The sequence below is a fragment of the Argopecten irradians genome, chromosome 5 (assembly GCF_041381155.1).
Source record: "Argopecten irradians isolate NY chromosome 5, Ai_NY, whole genome shotgun sequence".
NCBI lineage: Eukaryota > Metazoa > Mollusca > Bivalvia > Pectinida > Pectinidae > Argopecten > Argopecten irradians.
Window position 1 is genome coordinate 17,782,074 of NC_091138.1, and position 25,147 is coordinate 17,807,220.

At 37.4% G+C, this 25,147-nt stretch overlaps 1 protein-coding gene across 2 annotated transcripts; it reads right to left on the reverse strand.

The window, feature by feature from the left end:
* Positions 1-1,988: 1,988 nt before the first annotated feature.
* LOC138323068 (caspase-3-like) lies at positions 1,989-25,147 on the reverse strand. Of its 2 annotated transcripts, none has more exons than XM_069267404.1 (5): positions 24,096-25,147; positions 8,227-8,474; positions 7,183-7,358; positions 5,332-5,485; positions 1,989-4,813 (listed from the first exon to the last, which is right to left on the reverse strand). In XM_069267404.1, exons 1-5 carry the CDS (start codon positions 24,296-24,298, stop codon positions 4,563-4,565), a joined length of 1,032 nt encoding a protein of 343 aa, XP_069123505.1. In that variant the 5' UTR covers positions 24,299-25,147; the 3' UTR covers positions 1,989-4,562. The 2 variants fall into 2 exon arrangements, with proteins under 2 accessions (XP_069123505.1, XP_069123506.1); XM_069267405.1 differs by lacking the exon at positions 24,096-25,147 and adding an exon at positions 17,632-18,263.

Genomic DNA, 25,147 nt, shown 5'->3' on the forward strand with positions numbered 1-25,147 from the left:
CGCCGTAACTATTTTTGAGGTATGAGCGGTAAAATTGTCATTTAAAAGATACGTACACGGCCTACTATACATTTCGGCCGGGTACGAATTGGTCCCTATGTATCGTAGTGGAGCACTGCCTCCGAAAATCACTCGGGCACAATTTTCTATACTTTGTTGCAGGTTTTTCATTAATTTATGCATATACAAGCATTTACATAATGTTGTTATTCTAAACAAACATAACTACCATTCTTAATATCTACCGTACCGCTCACAAGACGTCAAATTCATAATTTGAAGACTTCCGGTATAAATTCTCTTCAGAAAGGCCTTGATATGTATATGTAAAAAAATAATGTCTAGCTGAGAATTTGGTATTTTATACGGTTCAGTTTTATTGTCTAGTAGGTAAGCGATATAAAACAAATAAGATAAAATGTATGCAAACGTTTTAATAATGGTTTGCATAATCATTACTTTGCTCCATTAGCAGTAATAAGCACCAATTGTAGCTCTAAAGACGCCACTATTTTCTGTCTAAAAGTCTTTTGAGCTACAATATTGCAGTTTAAAAGACAGACATATTTGAAACCAGTGTCAGGGCGTCGTTTCTCATAATACTTTTTCAGTTTCTTCAATACTACGTCTTTGTAGTACTTTTGCCTTTTTCACTGTCGAATTTATTGCAACTGTGTTTGGAAACCCAGATTCTTTTGCTAACATTTCTGACGGGCTCATTATATGGACCTAGGTTTCATCACTTGTGACCAGAGGGACCTGTGCTTGTGACGACATTGGCAAAGTGCTTTTTGTCATAGTTTGGAAACATTTGAAGCAGCTTTGTGGCCACTTTAACCCACTGCCTCTTTTGCTCGTCAGTCAACAGATGTGACATCCATCTACCACAAACCTTATGGACTTTCAAATGCTTCATCAAAATAAGGTAAACTGTGGATAGTGATATGCCTACCTTTCATGCAATATCACGAGTTGTAAATCTTCTTCAATCATATCCTTTATTTTGGAAATGATTTCTTTACGAGATGCAGATTTTGGTCTACCTTATTTCGGTGTATTTATGATGGAGTCCAGACTCAAATTTCTTTTTCCATCGCCGAACTGTGTCATAAAACACACATGAAGGTCCAAATTTTAGTCACCAGCTTCTTCAAACAACGACCAAGTTCTTTAGCGAACTTTGATGTAAGCCCGTATTTCACCATTTTTTTGTCGACGCTGAATACGACCATTTTTACTGCAGTGGTTAATGCCTGTCAATGTCAATAAGCAATTCTTTTAGAACACCCTCGTATGTCACGCAACACGACATTCGACTGTTTGCTTGTCGGCCAGTGAAAATTCACTCGATGGTCAGTGAATGTTGAATGTCATACGTTGCCTATGAAGATTTTGAATGTCGTATGTCGAGTAGTGCGACTAAGATGTATGTATACTTCTTTTAAATGTTGAGGACCGTATTTTGAGACACACAACATTATTGAGCTATGTAATACTCGTTGACCAGCGAACTTTTTTTTTAAAATATAGTACATTGTATATTGAGATGTAAAGCATTCGATAATACGCTCGTCGACCAGTCATGTAAAAGATTTTGAATGTCGATGTATAGCATTCGATAATACGCTCGTCGATCAGTCCCGTAAAAGATAATGAATGTTAAACTACACACAGTTTCACAATTATTAGTACCACTAACATAGCCCACAAAGTCACTAATAATTCCAAGTTGAATTTCTAGACGATTTTCTATCCATATTTAACAACATCGTTTTCGCTTCCGTCACATAAAAACGTTTTCTTTTGAAAATATAATTTGATCGATTTAGAAATTACATGTTTAATATCGAGCTTCAGTGTCCTTTGTTTAAGATTTCTGTTATTCTAGATCTGCCAACACGACAAACACTCATTCGGTGACTATTTATTAAGATATACTTGCCATTTGTTTAAAGCCTTTTATACACAAAAAAACTATAACACTAAGCTGGATTTGATTGTTTTATTGTGACAGATTACAAATGATATATGGTGCGGCCAAAGCTTATACACTGTAGGGGATTGGAGCATGGATAGTTCTCCCTCTGTACCGATAGTAACGTACGGAATCATTATAGTAACTCTTGGAATGCTATAAAGATGGTCTCTAACAATGTTCTCAACTTACGTTTGCCCTCCATATACCGTTACGTACACATTTTCAGGAATATTTTCATATTACCAACAATACATTCCAGTGAGATAGAACTACAAAAGGTGGAAGTTACAATGTTACCGAGTCACAACACGAACATACTGCAGTCTCCCAAAACACGCATGCACTTACACACCGCATACACGAGAGGTCGCCCTTAGATGACCCTGGTTGTTATCCAACATGTTATTATTACCTTCTATACTGTATCATTGAATTTTTACTCATCATATACAGCTATTGTTAATCTTTGTTAAGGCCTGCTACCTTTCCGAAACGGCTTTAATTTATAAAATGGGAATAATAAACAAGATTTAAACAATCAAATGTTAATTTTCTTAACAAGGGTTATCTTATGTTTCCCGTTGCCGTCCCAATAGTCGTGACTATCACTGCACCAAATTGCAAAATGTCAATGAAATGGAACTTCAATGTTAACATAAATTACACAGGGAATATCGCATTTGTTTCATATTGAAACCTCATCTTGAGCTATTGATATCAACTTTCCTTTGTTTTTATTGTTTTTAAGAAACTTTTAATTTTTGTTTCGGAAAGCTAGTGGGCCTTTACTTCAGCATAATGCGTATCTGTACTGTCTTCAGGAGAAACACTCACCCTTCACTCTTGTCGATCATTCGGATTAAAATCTAGATCCTCATTCTCACCCCGCTTCTCTATCAAACGTAGTGACTAACAGAATTTCACATGGGTCTGTCAAATGGACAGGGATATCTCAACCCGACTGAAAGATTTCGGCTAATAATATAATCAATAAACCCGAGGCTTGCCGAGGGTTGATGGCGAAAGTCGTCACGAGGGTTGAGATATCCCTGTCTACCTGACTGAACCATGTAAGATTCTTTTTCTCCCATACTTTAACGAGAAATGGTGAAAATTCAGTCGACATGAACGTTATACTGTCCGTAAAAATGATCGTAGCATGTATTGATGACGTCACTGTCTAGCGCGTGTGAGCTGTCTTTTCCCTACTCCGGTAAAAGACAGTTATCTTTTCCCTAGCAACCGCGGGATTAATAGAATCTTACATGGGTCTTTCAAGTGGACAGGGATGTCTCAACCCGAGTGAAAAATTTTGGCATGTCAACCCGAGGCTTGCCGAGGGTTGATGGCCAAAATCTTTCACGAAGGTTGAGATATCCCTGTCCATTTGACAGGTCCATGTTTGATTCTTTTTCTCCCATACTAGCTTATTAGAAAAAAAAATTCAATTGCCTTCCAGCTTTTTCATCGCCATTATCACTGGAACGTAGTTATGCGTCAAAATTGATGATGTCACCAACAATACACGTCGCGGTTACGCCGCATATATTGATGACTTCACGTAATTGTCTAGCGCGAATGAGCTGTATTATACCCCTAGCAGTGTAAGAAAACCCTGTCAAGTATGGGAGAAAATATGGATCTAAATTTTCTTTTCTAATTACTCAGTAATAATAATATCACTTATATGCTCCGCTATGGTTTGGATACACCTGACTTATCTCACCTTTTCACAATAATTGTAACGGTTTCATATCTCTCATTCAATATGTACACTTTTACACGACAGGGTAGATTCTCTCCATACGGTCGAGGGGAACTGCCTAGAGGATTGCTTGTGCATGCAGTGAGAAACACTAGTTGACGGACGCAGCAAAGACAAATACACTTGCCAAATATAGCTAGGATTGTGGAGGAGAACAGTGCAAATGGTTAAATACTCTCTTTGTCTTTTCGGAACATAGAAAACAATATGTACAAAGAATGAGCAACCGTATTCGTTCGTATGCATACATATTGACAATGACTGCTGATCAAACAGCACCATTGTGGTCTTATTTCCAAACATTAGGATGGTAGATTCTACCCATGTTCGGTAATCACCCTGCTAAACGCACCACCATTGCTGGAAACAGGGTTTGGTCATAGGCAACAAATGTAGTAGGAGCGGGAAAATGCACGGTCAAACCGGGGTTCGATTCCGATCCAGAACCGTCACACATATATTCTGAAGTATGCTGAAAGAGTATACATGACCTTGATGAGAAAACGCCGCTATTCGTTGGTAAAATGCACGTTTTGCACAAAAAGAACCCAATAAACATATCAGAATACATTACAAGGTCATTGCGCTCCTCTTTTTGAAGACGATCCATGTTTTTACACTTACTTCATGTGTTATTTTTATGTATATCAATATTTCCATGTTTGCAAAATTAGTTGCGGTATGACTGCTGTTCCCACGTTGCACATACCAGTGCCAGGGATTAAAATCCCGGTACCGAAATAAGGCTCACAGAAGCATGTTTATATAATGATGATGAAGGCTGCCTTCAACACTAACACAGAATCTCGTGGTCCCAAGTTAATCCCGGATATCCGGTTTCTTTGGCCGGAAGTAGACATATCTAGTCAACATAGATACAATACAAGGCATCTGTTTGATGTTTTCTGTAAACTCCTCATCGGTACATGACTCGAATTCGTAAGTCACTATTCGGTTCACTTGGGTTAGCATGTGAAGGAGCTCCATTTTCGGTCCATAATTTTCCAGTACAATACACAGTGCCTGTATGAACCAGGAACCATCCTGGTTATTCCTCCAGGAGTAGCAACCTGGAAAAGAACAAAACTAACTGTAACAAGAGTTAGTGTAGCGACCAGACCGGGGTTCGAACCAAGGACCTTCGAATGCTCTACCAATTGCGCCATCTGGTCGACCGAAATTTCGCTGCACTCCTTCATTCTTTTCCCAAGTTTTCATCCCAAATACACAATTTTCAAGTTCGCATTATCATATTCCATGCTACGTGTATTCTCAATGTTTGAAGCAGTGGTTGGCAAGCTTGTCAATTTTGCAAGAGAAAAGATAATATTCATGAATAAGTAACCTTAAAATCACAATACATTAATAGTTGTGACTTCGCTATTTTACCAAAGTAGCATGCACAGCAGAACGTTGACGTATAAAAGAAAATACTCTTATTTGAGTTGATATGAAGGTTAGGGATATTCTTCCCATCTCAAAAGAGATAATAAAATGGTCTAAAAACCCCGACAAGCTTCGAGTATTGCTTCATTTCGTGACTCTGGGATAGAATATATCTATCCTTCATAGTCTTAATAGTATTTACCTGGAACAGTGGAGTAAGAAAACAAAAAATCTGCCTCCACAGGAATTTTCCTTAGTGGATGAATACAGGAATCGAAATCTTCAGAGTACCCACTTCTGTCGGACACACTGTCCGTGAGGTCAAGTGAAGCTTCATTGGTTATTCCGCGGCAGGCCTGATAAAACAATCAACAGAATAATTCACTAACAGATAACTAAATTAACTTGGGTTTGGTGGGCCGCATGCCCAGAATAATCAGTGCTCTACTGAATAACAATTAATGATGGAGTGGTTTGTGGTAATGAGAATATCCGGTTACCGACAAAAAGCTCTTTTTCAGATACATTGTTGGTAATTGTTATATCCATTGACCACACGTGAGCATTGTCTAGATAAAGACTGCACAAAAAAGACAGAAACACTAAAACCATTAAACAGATGTTTGCTTGGTGATGCCAGGTAGGGAAGGTGTTTGTGAGGAAATGCGAACAAGGTAAAAACTAGTATAGAAGCTAAAAGGAAAAAGAAATAAATATAAAAACTTGTATAGCAGCTAAAAAAGAAAAGAAACAAATATAAAAACTAGTATAGCAGCTAAAAAGAAAAGAAATAAATATAAAAACTAGTATAGCAGCTAAAAAAAAAAAGAAATAAATATAAAAACTAGTATAGCAGCTAAAAAAGAAAAGAAATAAATATAAAAACTAGTATAGCAGCTAAAAGAAAAAAGAAATAAATATAAAAACTAGTATAGCAGCTAAAAGAAAAAAGAAATAAATATAAAAACTAGTACAGCAGCTAAAAAAAAAAAAAAAGAAATAAATATAAAAACTAGTATAGCAGCTAAAAGAAAAAAGAAATAAATATAAAAACTAGTATAGCAGCTAAAAGAAAAAAGAAATAAATATAAAAACTAGTATAGCAGCTAAAAGAAAAAAGAAATAAATATAAAAACTAGTATAGCAGCTAAAAGAAAAAAAGAAAGAAATATAAAAACAAGTACAGCAGCTAAAAGAAAAAAGATATAAATATAAAAACTAGTATAGCAGCTAAAAAAAAAAAGAAAAAAATGCTAAAGTGCGAAACTTTTTAATTCAATAACGTGATTTTTTAATGTTGATTAAATGAATTTTCAGAATCTTGTAATTGCTCTAAACAAAAGCTGAAATACGATTAACGACACACATGGGGTTAGATTATCCCACTTACAACACCTCCCCAGATAATGGACATGCTTTATGTGTTATCATTCGCTATCTACCGTGGATAAAGTTATATTGATTTTACTAAATTGAAAGAACGTGGTCCTCATTTTGAACATATCTATTAACATATTAAAACACTTTCCCCTTAGACACTTTCATAATGATTAAACATCTTGACAACGAAGCAGAAGGCCAATTCACATCGAGAGCAACCATTAGTACAACGAAGAGACTTGGAGGTAGCACTGTAAGCATTAGATCAAACTGGATTTCAAGCGTTAGATATAAACCGTAATTCAACCTAATATGACATTGTTTAGGGTCATCCATGGTCGGGTCTCACGGTTGATTGCATTTCGTTAGGCTACGGCTACTCTTATCACTAATTTACCAAAGCAAAAAGCATCGTCGGAGACCCACACTTAGCGCGCGCTCATGCTAAGTGCAGCGACGCATAGTGCAATCTTACATTATTTCTGGTGACCATCCCATAACGGATGTAGAACTATAAAGTTTATTTATATTAATCCAACTGGCCTTTTTAAATTTAATATTTAAATCTATTTGATTGACATATCAAGTTTTCTTGTGTCGTAACTAGATTTGTTTCACTTAATAAGGATGTATAATTGCCTGTCTTTGATACAATCAGACGATTGCTACCGACCTGAAGGAAGAATAGTTTTGGCTTGCCGACGAGTGTCGGACAGCGCTCACCCTTGAAGGGTACAATAAGCATCTCTAGTGGCAGTATACCGTCCGTGGCGTAGATACGTCCTTCAATGCCATGACTGAGGATGGCGCACCCGAAACAGTCACAGTCCGAGTGGTCGTACTCTGAGGCTGCAAAACAAATCACTATGCTACATGCAGAATATGGAGGTTAAGTTACACTTGATGATACCCTAGCTACACAATGACATACTTTATGTCGCACTGCCTTGGGAACGACGATTAATAAACACTTTTGTATCGACCAGTCTGCTTTTGATGTATTTTCTGTTGTAAACAAGTTTCTGATCCTATTCCTGTAGCTGATGGCATGATGCATTTGTTCTATCTAATCGCCTTATCGCATCCGATGTACCCAAACAGAACTGTCAGTATATGGATTAGTCCTATTTTATAGCATTTGGTATCATTTATTCAACTTATCACCAAGCCTTTCATGGTACGACTTCACGCATCATCCAGTATTCATCTGGATCTTACATTTGTAGTGCAGTGTAATTTGACCAGGCTGACACCCTTTAAGAGGGGATCGGCAATATATTTTAGTTAAATAGCACTACAAAGTAGACAACATTTCAATATCTCGTTGTAAAGATATACTACAGCCTATACCACCATGGAATCAACGGATTTGCCATAGATAAAGGCGAGCCCAGGACGTCAATGTGAAATTCCGGCTAATTTGTTTCACTTGACAACAAGCAGACCAGTAGTAGTGCAGAAAGTTACAAGATTCTTTAAACAACACCATCCCAATTATTTGCCATCCTCTTCAAACACATATATACAACTAACACTGATCTACCATTATTGACTCAGTTGTGACTGTTCCGCAACCTACTACTATAGAGGTAATTTACTTCTTCCCGAAGGAGAACCTGTTATTATTGTCCATCCCTTTCTGAGATGACTTCTTTCTTTCTTAACGCTTATTTAAAGCCTATGAATGTCAATCTCAACTATTTTCTTCTGTTCTTACCATCGTACATAATCTTGGTGATTTTGGAGCTTGCCACGTCATTGTAACGCCGAACTTCAAACCCCAAGTCCTGGAATCTTTCCTCTAGACGTTCCGCGTCAACATTGGTACCTTCACGGGTCACCTGTCCCGTAGAAGGGTGGAAGTTCTTGTTGTTGATGATCAAGAACAGGCCTCGTTTGTGGTAGTTAAAGTTGTACTCGTTCGGCTCTGAAGGTGCACCAGGTCTGACTGAGCGGCGGTCTCCACTGTCAACAAGATTCACAATATTTTAGACAATATATTACAATAATGATGTTAGCGGCACGAACACTGAATCTCCGCATACCATATATATTTAGCTCATACCACCTGTATTTAAGACATTTGATCAAAATGTATCTATCTGTTTGTTCTCGCAAGCATGCTTCAATATTCCTATCGTGATGTTTCATTTTCATAGTTAAGAAACCATATCGTGATATTTCATTTTTATAGTAAAAGATGCTCCACCGCTGACAAATGGTATTATTTCACTATCAAAAACAGGGGCAAACGATTTAGTATTTTTCTTCAGTTACAAAAGTTACTTACATTACACGATTACCACCTTTGAAAATTTTGAACTTCTAATTTTACATTAAGTTAAAAATATGGAAAATAATTAATTGCATCCCGAAAAAATTCTGTGTCACTTTATCCTATATGGATTGAAATACTGATTGCGTATGCACCAAAGGCAAAATGAATTATTTTATTATACTTTTTGTGTTTATAAGACATATATAAACACGATTAAACACCAATTATTGTTCAAATGATGAATGCCAATTATGAACTGTCGGAGGTGGAGCATCTTTAAGACATACTAGATTGCCAAACTTATGACGTTTGCTTCTTGCAGCGTATAAGCTTTCCAAAGACATGACTTGAATATCAAAATTCTAATGGCTAAATGTAATGAGTAGAAGGCTTTATGTTGAAAACTAATGACAATGAATATAGGTATGTTTAACATTAATTTGTCTCAGTACAATCCTTAAGTAGTATCCGAGAACACCTAAAAGGGCAATGAACGTTAATAGGCTTACGCATTCGGCAAATCTGGTTTAAAACCATTTTATAAGAGATTTATCAAATCATTTGATGTAGCTCACTGAATATCTATATTGTGATAGTACTAAATCATGAGATAATCTGTATGATCGTAAACGCGAATCATTTGATGCCCCAACACTTCCATTTTGGTGTGTTGGATATAAAATGCCAATGACTATGTTGCTAAATGAGGAGCTGAGGCGGGGATCTATCGACAAAGCATGCTTGATTTTGAATTATCTGATAGTATAGTGGAAACTATATATAGATATTTACGACAGTTTGTAATAGAGTCCCTCACCTACTGATGGAAGGGGTTCGAAAATGGCACGACATTTGCCCTGTACAAAAAAGAAACTAAGCCTCGGAGTAAATATAAATTGGCTTCTATTGATTTTAATAATGACGGCAAGAGACTTTATTTGTTTACCAATATAACAAATGTAAATGATTCGCCGGTGGCTGACTGGCCTATAATAACCCGTAATGTATATCGTATGCGGTCACTGGCGATCGATTCGTATAAACGGCCTAGCAGCATTTCAAAACAGATGAAGGATTGATGATGTCATACATAAAATGGAAAGCATGCACGTGGGTCTGAAGGATGACTAAATATGACGGCTGCCGGTAGAACATCAATCAAACGTTTGTATTGAAGCAATATACATGCATGTTTCTATCAACCGACTGCAGTCAGCCTAGAGACTTCAGATTTCCCCTCAGTATACCAAGGTGCCAAATGGCCCGGAAGCGAGCTTTCTGCTCTTACATTACAAACGCATTAAACAAAGCCATGTTGTGTTGTTGTAATCCGTTAAACTTGCGTGTGGAACCGATACACTGCAGAAGCTTAAATTGGTTGTCACCATTTACTATGGCGATATTCTTTTTGTATCTCATATCATTCTCTAAACGTTGGCACGAGACGTAAAACAGCTGACAAAAAGTTCCCGTCTCTTATTTCGGAAATAACCGACACAGCTTTATATAATGCATTAATTAAACCATCATAGGTCACTGTTTGATCAGATAGTCGCACATGCAAGTCTCAATGGTAAATGGTAAGGCCAAATGAAAACAAAGAAATCAGTCTCGAGAGAGGCTAGGTATCTGTGAATGTGCCATCATTTAGTTCTCATGGGAATGTTATTAGCTGTTTCTTTGTATGGTCATAGTAGACGGCGTCAAAAATTTGAAAATAAATATTTGTTTCTATTTCTTTCTTTAAGAAAGTCATCTCCATATCGTCAGCTCGCCATTGAATTCTTTGAGGAATTTTACGTTCTTTCTTAGACAAAGACAAGTCAGTCTATGAAGGACAGCTCCTGCTTCTTCTTATGCAGTGAGTGTTTAGAATCTAGTCCGATCGTTCGAAGTAGCACTGTAACCAGATGTGGGTCAATTTGATGCCTTTTGCAGTGTGTCCAAATGAGAGAGCACGATAAAGAAGGGAGGGTATTGGCAAGCACCACTAATTACTGCAAATGTGAATAAATGTTTAAATGTTTAAAAAAAAATCGCATTTACACATTGAAGCATTTCACGATGTTGTTATTTTTGCGATTAATACGCCAGTTGTCTTTTTGCAGTATTTCATTAATAGAAGATAGAAGAAAAAAATGGAGTTTAAAAAGTCTCCGCGTAATTAGCGTCATTTCCCCCTCACGACATGCTAACAGTATTAGCAGTTATTCAACATATTTTACTTATTGAACTGCTAATACTCACACATGGAATCGTCGTAAGTATTAGTTTTTGAGATATGATATATATATTATATCCAAATTGATGAAATATATGCGTGCAAATGGTGTAATAACACTTTTATAATTCTTTTGCTTGGTTGTATTAACTTTTTATTTTACGTCTTTTTAGTCTCAGTAGTGAGAATTAAGCTTGGGTAAAAGGGGGAAATTTGATGATCAGTACTCGCCCCGTACAAAACACAAATGCTTCATACGACGATATTAGGCCTACTCCATACGTCATATTATACTAAAAGTATATTATGTCTGTGTTTATGCAGTCTTCTTCCACCTGGTTTCATGTGAAACATATACACCACCAGACGTTATCTTTCAAAAGTATCTAATCGCGTTAACCTCAAATTGTCAGGAGTTGTACTTTACAGGACAGTATTACCTCACTCACCATCAATATTCACCAGCATCTCTGCATATTGACATTGACATTACAAGACGGCGGCAACAGGCTAACCCAGTGAATACTACGTACGAATTGTGACCTGAATATGATGTGCGAGAAAATGAGTGAGTTATTCCGTTATGTATGAATGTTGTCGCGACGGCAATCGATTCTGTGGGCCTCTGTGAAATCCTTCACTGCTGATCGTTTGCCTTTTTCCTTCTAAAAAACTTGGAATATTGATTCCAATCGTTTGTCTTTACAATAAAAGACGGCATCAAGTTCTGCCGTGAGTCAGGGAATGCCAAGTACAACAGCTGGCAGCAAGCTGTCGGTAAACTGGGATTCGGAATAATGTTTTCACAACACTTTGTCATGTTTTCTAGTCGCTATCAAAATATTTTCTTCTTATATGAAAAAAATGTGTCGCAAAAATAGTGTTTCAGAATTATTAATTCTTTCTCTTATTAAAAAATGTTTCAAAATCCTCATCTTTCTAAATGCTCCCAAAAAAGTATTGTTTTATAAGGATTATTAAGATTTTCTTCTTATACAAAAAATGTGTTTCAAAATGTTCTTCTGATTGTAATGCAACAATTGATATATCGAACTGTTAACAATGCTGTGGCATGCAAACGATTGTTTTTCTTCATCCACAATATAACTAGTCAAAGATTTACTAAACAAATTGTTCTCTCTTCATCAATAATGTAACTTGTCAAACATTTTGGTTTGTTTTCTCTTCATCCATAATGTAACTTGCCAATAATTTACAAACTAAACTCCTTTCTATTCAACCATGTTGTAACGTATCAACAATTTACAAAATTTTTCTCTTTTTTTCAACCGTTTGGAAACTATTCTCTTTTCAGTCATCATGTTGTGACTAATCAACAGTTTCTACAGCGAATTATTTTCTCTTTAACTATGTTGTGACATGTCAATCACATCCAAAATATTGTCTCTGGACCTATATACGGTGTCAATTTGTCAACAAATTAAGCTATGAATCACATAACCACTTTCCGAACAAAAAGCGCAAATTAAGGATAGCACTACATCCATGTAGTAGTCGCTGAGCTGTATGCAATCTCCTATTAATCCTATCAATCAATAAAAAATAAGTGCAAGTGATATTATTGGACGACGTCGGCATTAATTCCGTCGACGAAAAAAAAGAAGTACATGTTCTTGAAAATACACACTTCTCTAACTAGGTATTCGTAAGACAATTAAGTACACGGGAACACGTATAAAGACATACACACCGTTTCGCTCTCATTACATATAATGAGTATCACAATCATGGGGCATGTCAAGTGCATTTTACACCTTCACTTGAAAATAATCAAATTAATTGCTAATTCGGCGCCTTTACGAATCGATATTCGAATTACTAATTCCTTATATACACGTGTTCCTTTAATTATATACATTGTCATTTATTCAGCAGTTTCCAAGACACAAAGAACAAAATTAAAGAAAAACAATTTTTTAAACCGGACATTATCTTCCTGTGCTATTTCCCGACAAGGATGATGATTCATTCCAGTATTTATAATGTATCTAATATAAAGACTCATCGTTTTTAGAAAATGGCGCTGACGTGTAGTGGACTTTCCAAGTCCTGAGCAAATGATGTGTCATAAAGTCCTGTATACATAATTAGACTTATGTCTGCTAAATGGATAGCGAGGATTACTGGCTCTATCCTGATAACATTATCGCACGTTACCTACAAATCAATAAAGAATCCTACAAACAGGTAGCTTAGTAGATAGGGGAACGTCGCATAGACGTATCGGTACTTCAAAGAGGAATCACTAGGACTATAAATCTCTCTTATCTGGACATAGAAATGGATTAACTAAGATATCGATACCTTATATGGACAGATAGAGATTACTGGGAATATTGATACTTTAAAATGACAGGTAGAGATTAACGGGGATATCGATACCTTAAAATGACAGGAAGAGTTCACTGGGAATATCGGTACCTTGAAATGACAGGAAGAGATTACCAGGGATATCGATACCTTAAAATGTCAGGTAGAGATTACCAGGGATATCGATACCTTAAAATGACAAGAAAAAATTAGCGGGGATATCGATACCTTAAAATGACAAGAAGAGATTACAGGGGATATCGATACCGTTAAATGACAGATAGAGCTTACTGCGGATATCGGTACCTTGAAATGACAAGAAGAGTTTCCTGGGAATATTGATACCTTAAAATGTCAGGAAGAGATTACCGGGGATATCGATACATTAATATGACAAGAAGAAATTACCGGGATTATAGATACCTTAAAATGACAAGAAGAGATTATCGGGTATATCGATACCTTAAAATGACAAGAAGGGATTACAGGGGATATCGATACCTAAAAATGACACGTAGAGTTTACTGGGAATATTAATACATTAAAATGACAGGCAGAGATTACCGGGAATATTGATACCTTGAAATGACAAGAAGAGATTACCAGGGATATCGATACCTTGAAATGACAAGAAGAGATTACCAGGGATATCGATAACTTAAAATGACAAGAAGAGATTACCAGGGATATCGATACCTTAAAATGACAAGAAGGGATTACAGGGGATATCGATACCTAAAAATGACACGTAGAGTTTACTGGGAATATTAATACATTAAAATGACAGGCAGAGATTACCGGGAATATTGATACCTTGAAATGACAAGAAGAGATTACCAGGGATATCGATACCTTGAAATGACAAGAAGAGATTACCAGGGATATCGATACCTTGAAATGACAAGAAGAGATTACCAGGAATATCGATAACTTAAAATGACAAGAAGAGATTACCAGGGATATCGATACCTTAAAATGACAAGAAGAGATTACCGGGGATATCGATACCTTGAAATGACAAGAAGAGATTACCAGGGATATCGATACCTTAAAATGACAAGAAGAGATTACCGGGGATATCGATACCTTGAAATGACAAGAAGAGATTACCAGTGATATCGATACCTTAAAATGACAGGTAGAGTTTACTTGGAATATCGATACCTTGAAATGACAAGAAAAGATTACCGGGGATATCGATACCTAAAAATGACAAGAAGAGATTACCAGGGATATCGATACCTTAAAATGACAGGTAGAGTTTACTGGGAATATTGATACCTTAAAATGTCTGTAAGAGATGACCAGGGATATCGATACCTTAAAATGACAAGAAGAGATTACCAGGGATACCGATACCTTAAATGATAGGTAGAGATTACCTGGGATATCGATACCTTAAAATGACAAGAAGAGATTACCGGGGATATCGATATCTTAAAATGACAAGAAGAGATTACCGGGGATATCGATACCTTGAAATGACAAGAAGAGATTACCAGGGATATCGGTACCTTAAAATGACAGGTAGAGATTACCGGGAATATCGATACCTTAAAATGACAAGTAGAGATTACCGGGGATATCGATACCTGAAAATGACAAGAAGAGATTAGAGGGGATATCGATACCTTGAAATGACAAGAAGAGATTACCAGGGATATCGATACCTTAAAATGATAGGTAGAGATTACCAGGGTTATCGATACCTTAAAATGACAAGAAGAGATTACCAGGGATATCGATACCTAAAAATGACAGGAAGAGTTTACTGGGAATATTGATACCTTAAAACGTCAGGAAGAGATGACCGGGGATATCGATACCTTGAAATGATAAGAAGAGATTACCAGGGATATCGATACCTAAAAATGACAGGATATCGATACCTAAAAATGACAGGAAGAGTTTACTGGAAATATTGATACCTTAAAATGACAGGTATAGTTTACTAGGAATATTGATACCTTAAAATGACAGGTAGAGATTACCAGGGATATCGATACCTTAAAATGACAGGTAGAGTTTCCTGGGAATATTGATAGCTTAAAATGTCAGGAAGAGATTATCGGGGGTATCGATACATTAATATGACAAGAAGAGATTACCGGGGTTATCGATACATTAAAATGACAGATAGAGTTTACTGGGAATATCGGTACCTTAAAATGTCAGGAAGAGATAACCTGGGATATCGATACCTTAAAATGTCAGGAATAGATTACCGGGGATATAAATACATTAAAATGTCAGGAAGAGATTACCGGGGATATCGATACATTAATATGACAAGAAGAGATGACGGGGATATCGATACCTTAAAATGTCAGGAAGAGATTACCGGGGATATCGATACCTTAAAATGTCAGGAAGAGATTATCGGGTGTATCGATACATTAATATGACAAGAAGAGATGACCGGGGAGATGACCAGTGATATCGATACCTTAAAATGACAGGTAGAGTTTACTTGGAATATCGATACCTTGAAACGACAAGAAAAGATTATCGGGGATATCGATACCTAAAAATGACAAGAAGAGATTACCAGGGATATCGATACCTTAAAATGACAGGTAGAGTTTACTGGGAATATTGATACCTTAAAATGTCTGTAAGAGATGACCAGGGATATCGATACCTTAGAATGACAAGAAGAGATTACCGGGGATATCGATATCTTAAAATAACAAGAAGAGATTACCGGGGATATCGATACCTTGAAATGACAAGAAGAGATTACCAGGGATATCGGTACCTTAAAATGACAGGTAGAGATTACAGGGAATATTGATACCTTAAAATGACAAGTAGAGATTACCGGGGATATCGATACCTGAAAATGACAAGAAGAGATTAGATGGGATATCGATACCTTGAAATGACAAGAAGAGATTACCAGGGATATCGATAACTTAAAATGACAGGTAGAGATTACTAGGGTTATCGATACCTTAAAATGACAAGAAGAGATTACCAGGGATATCGATACCTTAAAATGACAGTTATAGTTTACTAGGAATATTGATACCTTAAAATGACAGGTAGAGATTACCAGGGATATCGATACCTTAAAATGACAGGTAGAGTTTCCTGGGAATATTGATAGCTTAAAATGTCAGGAAGAGATTATCGGGGGTATCGATACATTAATATGACAAGAAGAGATGACCGGGGATATCGATACCTTAAAATGACAGGAAGAGATTACCGGGGATATCGATACATTAATATGACAAGAAGAGATGACGGGGATATCGATATCTTAAAATGTCAGGAAGAGATTACCGGGGATATCGATACATTAATATGACAAGAAGAGATGACGGGGATATCGATATCTTAAAATGACAGATAGAGTTTACTGGGAATATCGGTACCTTAAAATGACAGGAAGAGATACTGGGATATCGATACCTTAAAATGTCAGGAAGAGATTACCGGGATACGATACATTAAAATGTCAGGAAGAGATACCGGGATGATATCGATACCTTAAAATGTCAGGAAGAGATTACCGGGGATATCGATACATTAATATGACAAGAAGAGATGACGGGGATATCGATATCTTAAAATGACAGATAGAGTTTACTGGGAATATCGGTACCTTAAAATGTCAGGAAGAGATAACCTGGGATATCGATACCTTAAAATGTCAGGAAGAGATTACCGGGGATATAAATACATTAAAATGTCAGGAAGAGATTACCGGGGTTATCGATACATTAATATGACAAGAAGAGATGACGGGGATATCGATACCTTAAAATGTCAGGAAGAGATTACCGGGGATATCGATACCTTAAAATGTCAGGAAGAGATTATCGGGGGTATCGATACATTAATATGACAAGAAGAGATGACCGGGGATATTGATATCTTAAAATGTCAGGAAGTGATTACCAGGGATATCGATACCTTAAAATGTCAGGTAGAGATTACCAGGGATATCGATACCTTAAAATGACAGGTAGTGATTACCGGGGATATCGATACCTAACCTGGACAGGTAAAGAGATTACTGAGAATATTGATACCTTACACGTATAGGTGGAGAAAATAATAGAGATATAGATACCTTAAAAGGACAGGTGGTGGGATAACTATGGGTATCGATACCTTACCTTGACAAATAAAACGATTGCTGGAGATATCGCTGCATTATCTGCACACGATGAGAAATTATTAAGGGTAGCATGTACATCATCTTGTTAGACAACATCTAGTGCAGCAACGTTTGTTGCCGTACCAAGAGCTCTCAAAATCAGTTTTCAGGATATCCCCATTACCTTGGTCTGCGTAGGATATAAGGCGGTCCGGGACAGTCCATGGAGTTGTGGGGACTCAGGTGGTTCGACGTGGGAGTCAACGAATCTGGCGATTTTTGCATCGTTACAACAACTGATGGTCCATATACTTAATTTTCACAGGCACAGAACAAAAATTCTAGAACTTCACTTGCTTCGCCAAGTATCTATATACTAAAAAGGTTGTTGAAAAGCTGTACCTCATGTCAAACGAATTTTGCACTGGTGTTACTCTTTAAATAGTTAATCACGGTATGTACATGTTGAATCCGTAAATGCCTAAAACAAAGCATAATATTTCCTAGAACGACAACTGGACGAATAGGAAACTTTTCAAAACACGTATAGCACTTCAACGGAAACAGGAATGGTTGTGGAGATTGCTTGAGACAGCGTGAATTTCTCGATTAATGCTTTGTCTTCAATTAATTTAACAATTTACATAAATTTGTAGCCCTGACTATATTTATCATCCAATGGATCCTAATAAGCCATCAACTTCAAAACAAGTTCCATGGAAACGGAACAGCTTGCCCCATTGTTCTTCAGCGACATAAACGCCCTTGTCACTGTCATACCATCCGTAGTACACCCTCTAACAATGCATGGCTAAATCCTATCTCGATCCCTTGAAATGAAGCGAACATACATATATATATATAGGTTAGCCGTGAAACATTAGCTGATTATAATTACCATAGAAGACCAGCCCTCTGGTGTTAACGTAGCGTTGTTACAGTCTGATCGATGGATACTTTAAAGGCCGTGATTGCGGCCTTCTCCTTGATAATGGATGCAGCAATTTTAATTGATTTACCCAATAAGGGAAAGGTGAAGGGGCTCCATACAGTCATATCGTGTGGGTACATGAATGTTTGTAAATACCCTTCTTTTCAGAAATATATCAAAAGTTGCGTGCGATTCGTCTTAATTATAAACATTCCGAAACATCGTGCAAGGTATTCTATTTTACCTCCCTCACTCTCCAAGAGGGCCAACTGTTGGAAAAAGAACAGTAAATATGAAGAGCTTCCCCATTTTCCTGGATCAACGTTTGAACCGTGGCCGTTATACTAAAAGTCACTATCTGACAAGACACATCCAATATTTCCATATAAACTGATGTGGTGGAAAAGATAAAGCTTGGATTGATTTTGGCTTCACTCAGAATTAAGGTAGGCTCTTCCAATCACAGTGTCATTTCCATTTCCGGCGTTGATCCCGAGGGCGCAACTACTCGCTGCCAGATTCAGTCATTATAAAGCGCCAGTTACTATTCGATATATTTGGTATCACGTGACTTATCGTTTTACTTACTCGTTATATATACAACAGGTAGTGTTTTATCGACATTGGCTGCTGAAAAGTGTTAAGTAATTTCAGCGGTATATCCGACACGCAGACACGTTTGCGGTGGTACTCTGACGTTTGACGCGCACTGCAATCTGGATTAAAGTTAACTTGGATCAAATTAGTTGATCAACTATATTTGTAGCTCCCTCAAGGACTTTCTATTCGAGGACTTAATTATATATCTAGATATAAGGTAGACGTAAGACAATTGTCTGATTAAATTGATCTTCCTAGGATTGCATGGCTATCATGTCACTTAAAACACCAATAATCCATGCACAATGTAATGTTCATAAGGGCATAAAGCTATTTTGTGCGGGTGTAGTTTCTTTTTCCACTTTGAAAATCAGCATAATAGTAAATTACTCGCCAATGCAGTCTGTTTTTGTGGTTCGCAGCATCAGTCGATCGATTTTTAAATAAAAACAAAATTCAATCTGGTGATATTTTTTGAAGACAAGCTTAATGCCAATCTCTTTCATAAAGCGGTATAATGGTATCATAAAAGTAAGAAAACATGAAGTTGTAGGTAGAGTCATGTTACTTTCAGCATAGCAGTTCCTGGGAATTAATGTATCTTGTAGAGTTGCACGAAAACTGAGGCAGTTAAATATGTAATCACAATGAAAGGGATATTTGGAGACGGCTTTACATGGCCAACTTTGCATTAGAGTATATGGTTAAAACCGTTCATATGAGAAGAAATGGCTGTTCAGTAAATGTGAAGGCGTTTTGCATTTTGTTGGGCTTCTTAACGGCATGCACTTGATGTTTCTAGTGCATGGAATAAATTTCGTATTATATGCTCGTTAATTGCGCCATCTGAAACCTTCAGTGAGCATGGTGTCTGGGTCTCTGTGTAGGTACTACGTAAAACAATAAAGGACATGTTGCCTTTGTTGTGGCACGTGTTTAAACAACTGATATTTAGCCTTTTGTGATGTACGCAAAATATCCCTTTGGTTATAGCACCTCTGGATTATTCTTCGCTACAAAACTTAGATAAGCAAATCCTTATGTATCATATATATTGTATATCCTTCATCGACTTTGCCCCTGTGATGTGATTGCTTATATCACTAGAGTCGTAAAACTCATAAATTGTGTCGCGTGGAAATTCATTCTAACGTCATAATATGGTTTGGTTGATTGTGTGTTACGTTTTATTCACAGCCGAAATCAAAAATTCAAAATTAAGTATTTTGTAGTTATACGATAAAAACTACTGCATTCAATTCATGGGAGATTTTATATCAAAATTTTTATTTTGTCTCGCAAATATATACAAAAGCAAAGACTCACATGACTGATTTGATAAGGAACAATAATGTAATACCCAAATATCCATGCATGATAACTCTGTATTATTGTCTTACTTGCACGGTAAGACTGTTTGTCTCAACACCAATCACATAAATTTATTGTAAACCCTCATTAGGTGGATTTCATTTTCACCTTGTCTTTCTTTGGTGTTACGAAAAATAACTTAATGTTCCGTTCAAACTCTTCCCTCCGACAATGCAATTCGAAATCGTAGTAAGTGCGCTTACGTATAATAAACTAAAAATGATAATGCACAAGCACTAAACCTGAGTCATTTTTCTGTGATAGGTCAATCGATGCAGCACCAATATTGATATGCACGACTAGTAGCAGGAGATCCTAACTGTCATGCCAATGTCGTCTAGGAGATATAACTAATGCGCCATCCTAAACCAAGTTATTATATCTTGTTTACGGTAATTATCTTTCACTCTGATTCTTATGCAGATAGCCACGTGTGCAATGAACCTGTCCGCATCAGAGACAATGGCCGTCGTATATTCACTATTTAATACGCACATCAATGTCAGGACCTATCAGGCGCCATTATCTACTGGTGTGGAATAGGCAGTCAGAGGGCTTCCAGGCTTCTACAGGTTTCCATTGCTCTTGTAAAAAGAATATTCTGACATTCATTAACATTCAAATAACTATCATTGTTCAGCTTTCGTAATGATTAAAATCAAGAAAAAATAACTGGATGCGTACAACGGTTACTTATCATGAATTAATTTACAGGTTTACAGGCTCATTTCAGCTTTACAAGAAATGGGCATTGCTTTGACAAATTGGTTATTGTCTTTGATGATGTCATGTTTCCCTATCTTTTCCCGTTGATGATGTGCTAATCTCAATATTGTAAGGGTTCTTATCTAATGGATGATGCTCCGATGGATAATGTGCATTATGATGTCTGTCTGCGGTAAATTGTCACGATTTTCCATAGACATATCTGGACGGCCTCTTTGATAGCATGGTCTCAATAGGATACGTCTGGTCTCTGGCAGAATTCTTCGTCTTGTGTTGATGTATTGTACAAGACTTGTGTTGTTGCTGGTAGATGCATCGTCTATATGGCTAGGTATCTGGTTGGTTTCTATTGGTTTCTTCTGGCAAATGTATCGTCTACATGGAGAATTGTCTTGTTGGTTACTATGTAGACTTGTCTGGTTTCGGACAAAATACTTCGTCTATGTTGAGAAATGTCATGTTGGTTTCTGGAGGCATGCTTCTTCTATAAAGTGAAATGTCCCAGGGAGACGTGGCAGTACCTTTTGTTCTCTATGATGAAACATGTTACTTTCATATTAATAACTGCTGTTTCAATAAAAAAAATCTGTTTTGAAGATAAAACTGCACCTTATGCCCCCGGGGGATCAGCCCCACCATTTACTTAATTTTGAATCCCTACTCCATAAGGATACTACAAAGTAACAAATTTAATATGAGTGCTACCCAATGCTTAGTTTCTTTGAAAAAGTATTTCATGCCTAATTGACTCTTTTGGCCTTGCAATATAATTGTTATCCATTGCTTAGCTGATGAGAAAAAGTATTGGAAATACCGGTAGCCAAATTGATTCTTTTGGCCCTGCACCTTAGGCCCCCCGGGAGTCGGTCCCACTATTTGTTAAATTTTAAATGCCCACTCCATAAGGATACTCCAAATGCAATATGAGTGCTATCCATTGCTTAGTATTTTGGCCCTACACATCGCACCCCCCCTCCCCCCACCGGGGGATCGGCCTCACGATTTGTTTAATTTTTATCCAATGCATGGTTAGTTTCAAAGAAATCATAAATATGAAAATTGCCAAATTAACCCTTTTGGCCCCAACCCCGAGACCCCAGGCAGTCCCCACCATTTGTACAATTCTAATACCAACCTATAAGGTTACTACCAATGCAATATTAGTGTTACCGAATGCTCAGATCAGAGAAGTCGTTTATATGAGTATAATCAAATATACCCCTTTCGGCCCAGCTCCTCAGCGCCCACAAGGGTTCAGCCTCACCTTCTGTTTTATTTTGAATCCCTACTCCATAAGGATGCTACAAATGCAATTTGGGTGCTCCACTGCTTAGGTTCAGAGAAAAAGTCGTTTATTTGAAAAAAATCAAATTGACTCTTGTGACCCCGCACGTAAGGCCCCCGGGAGATCAGCCCCACTATTTTCAAAATGCATTATAAGTGTTTTTCAATGCTTAGTTTCAGAGGAGTAGTCATTATTTTATATGGAAATAGCCAAATTGACCCTTTTGGCGCCGCCCCTTAGGCCCCGGGTCGGTCCCACTATCTGTACAATTTTTAATGCCACCCGATAAGGACCAATGTTTTATGAGTGTTATCCAATGCTTAGTTATCTTAGTCGTTTATACGAAAATAGCCAAATATACCACTTTAAGTTCCATCCCTCAGGCCCCAAGAGGGTCAGCCCGACCATTTGTATAATGTTTTTAATTTAATTTTGTCAAATTCCGACCAGCGGTAATAAAGAAGTCAATTATTAACGGATGGACGGACGGACGCCGGGGTATCGCATGAGTTCATCATGGTCCTTCGGACCAGGTGAGCTATAATCTATGGTGATCTGTCCGATCACTAGGGTATAAGATCATGTAACATCGGTGATCTACCTGGCCCTCTTTGTATAAGATTTTAGTGATTTTTCTGGTTCCCATTGTGTAAGGTCTAGTCTCTATATATGATATGTCCGTTGAATGTTGTGATATGCCTGGTTTCCGTCGTATAATGTCTGTTAATATGTTATAGAGTCTTGTCATCAAGGTGATGTCTGATGGCATCGGTGTCTATCAAGACACATTTGATCTCTGTAGCGACATACTCCTAGGAATTATATATCGTATCAGACCACTTACAGACACTTATTTGGTTATGTGCATGGACTATATGATGATATGTCTGGATGATATCCCAAAATGTCTGGCTCTATAGTCTACGTGGTAATATCCCTGGACGCTGGTGATGGGTTTGGGTTCAATGGTGATATATTTTTGCCTCTATGGAGATATGGTGTTATGTCTGGCATATATGGTGTTATGTCTGGCATCTATAGTGGGTGTTATGTCTGGTATCTATGGTGATATTTATGGTGATATTGCCTCTATTGTGATGTTTCTTGTCTCTATGATATATCTGGTTTCTATGGTAATATGTCGAGTCTTTTGGTGATATTTCTGGTCTCTATAGTATAATCTTTTGTCTCTATGGTGATATTTTTGGTCTATATGAATATATCTGGTCTCTTTTGTGATATATCTCGTCTCTGTAATAATATATCTTGACTCTATGACGATATATCTGGTATCTAAGGTGATATATCTGGTCTCTATGGTGATATGCCTGGTCTCTATGATGATCTACCGGCTTGTTTTTGGCGATATATCTGTTCTCTATGGTAATATACATGCCTAGTCTCTATACCCGATATTTGAGACATGTTTAGTCTGTATCATGATATATCTGGTATCTTAAAGGTTTTTTTTTTTCTCTCGTCATATATTAGGGTTGGCTCATATGGTAGTATGGCTTGTTTCTATAGTGATATCAGTACATATGGTAAAGTATCACAATCGATATCAATAAGGATATCGTGTCAAAATATCAGTACAGGTGTATTAATTACATTTGATAAATTGCCACGTGCATCTGTTAATTACAAGCATATACCATTATTTATTGACTATAAAGATATTATTGAAGGTTTCTATTTCTACAAATGATATTTGTGAAATTTTAAGAGTACTTACCTGACTTTCCTGAGCAGGTAAGGGGACCCAGATTCCACGGAACACGGACTCATCCTTGGAGAGGAAGCGGATGTAGTCCCCGATGTGGCTGAATCTTTTCGGTCATATTCTACATGGATGTCAATTGTGGAGCCATGAGCTTTTTTCTTTGGGGACATGTGGTCAAACGGGCTGATGGTATCCATATCGTTCAGTCTCGACATTTTTACAGCGTCACACGTCAGAGTTTGACATTACCCACGTGCTGTACGTCACACAAATACTCGTAGACATCTGCAGTGGAAACACTATCTACCATATAACTAAATGTCAGTTCGCTACCGGCCAGTAATTGTGCCTGATTTAAAACAAATTATGGGGTTGATTCCTCCTGGCTCATTGTCAGATTGTGTAACCACTGAAACACAGCCTTGTCATAGGATAAAATAGCATATGTTTATAGTTGGATAAAGTCGTATGGTTGTCTCTATATCGATCGTAATGCCGTCTTGAGGAGGATCCGGGAACTGTTGATGGTGCGTCGCCCCGGCATGCTGGCGGCCAGATAGATGTGCTGTCGTGGTTAGGCTCAGGAATCAATAGCCGATATAATGAGGGGCATTCGTCAACACTACCCACGGCCCCGGCCCCCGGGGACGGCCACGCCGTTATTTGCCCGACCGCCAGCTCGTGCTAGAGGCGGTGACTAAGATCCATTACCACATCCTTACGTCTAGTGGCGCTCTACATATGGATAGACACGTAACAGGGTCATTGTCTTTGAATTCAAGTAAATTGAATCTCTTCAGACAATGCAGCTCTCCTCCGCAATAGCTGACATTCCACATATCATACTGATCCGCATATTAGCGGATTATACCCCTCAGACACCACACAGGCAGACACATCTCATTTGGATAGGTTTCGTCATCCAGTAAAAATCGCACAAAAGTGTTTGACTCTTGGTATTCTCGAAATATCCATTCCTTTTATTCTCCGAGTATCGATCGCCTAAAGAAATTAGTATTTTTGACTGCAAACGAAATGTCACACCTAGATGACATTTGCAGGAG

Coding starts and splice junctions, on each gene's coding strand:
- LOC138323068 (XM_069267404.1), bottom strand. CDS start 24,298: ATGTCGAGACTGAACGATATGGATACCATCAGCCCGTTTGACCACATG. Junction 8,475..24,095: donor TACCTGCTCAGGAAAGTCAG/GTAAGTACTCTT, acceptor TCTTGTTGACAG/TGGAGACCGCCGCTCAGTCA. Junction 5,486..7,182: donor CAAAACTATTCTTCCTTCAG/GTCGGTAGCAAT, acceptor TTGTTTTATCAG/GCCTGCCGCGGAATAACCAA.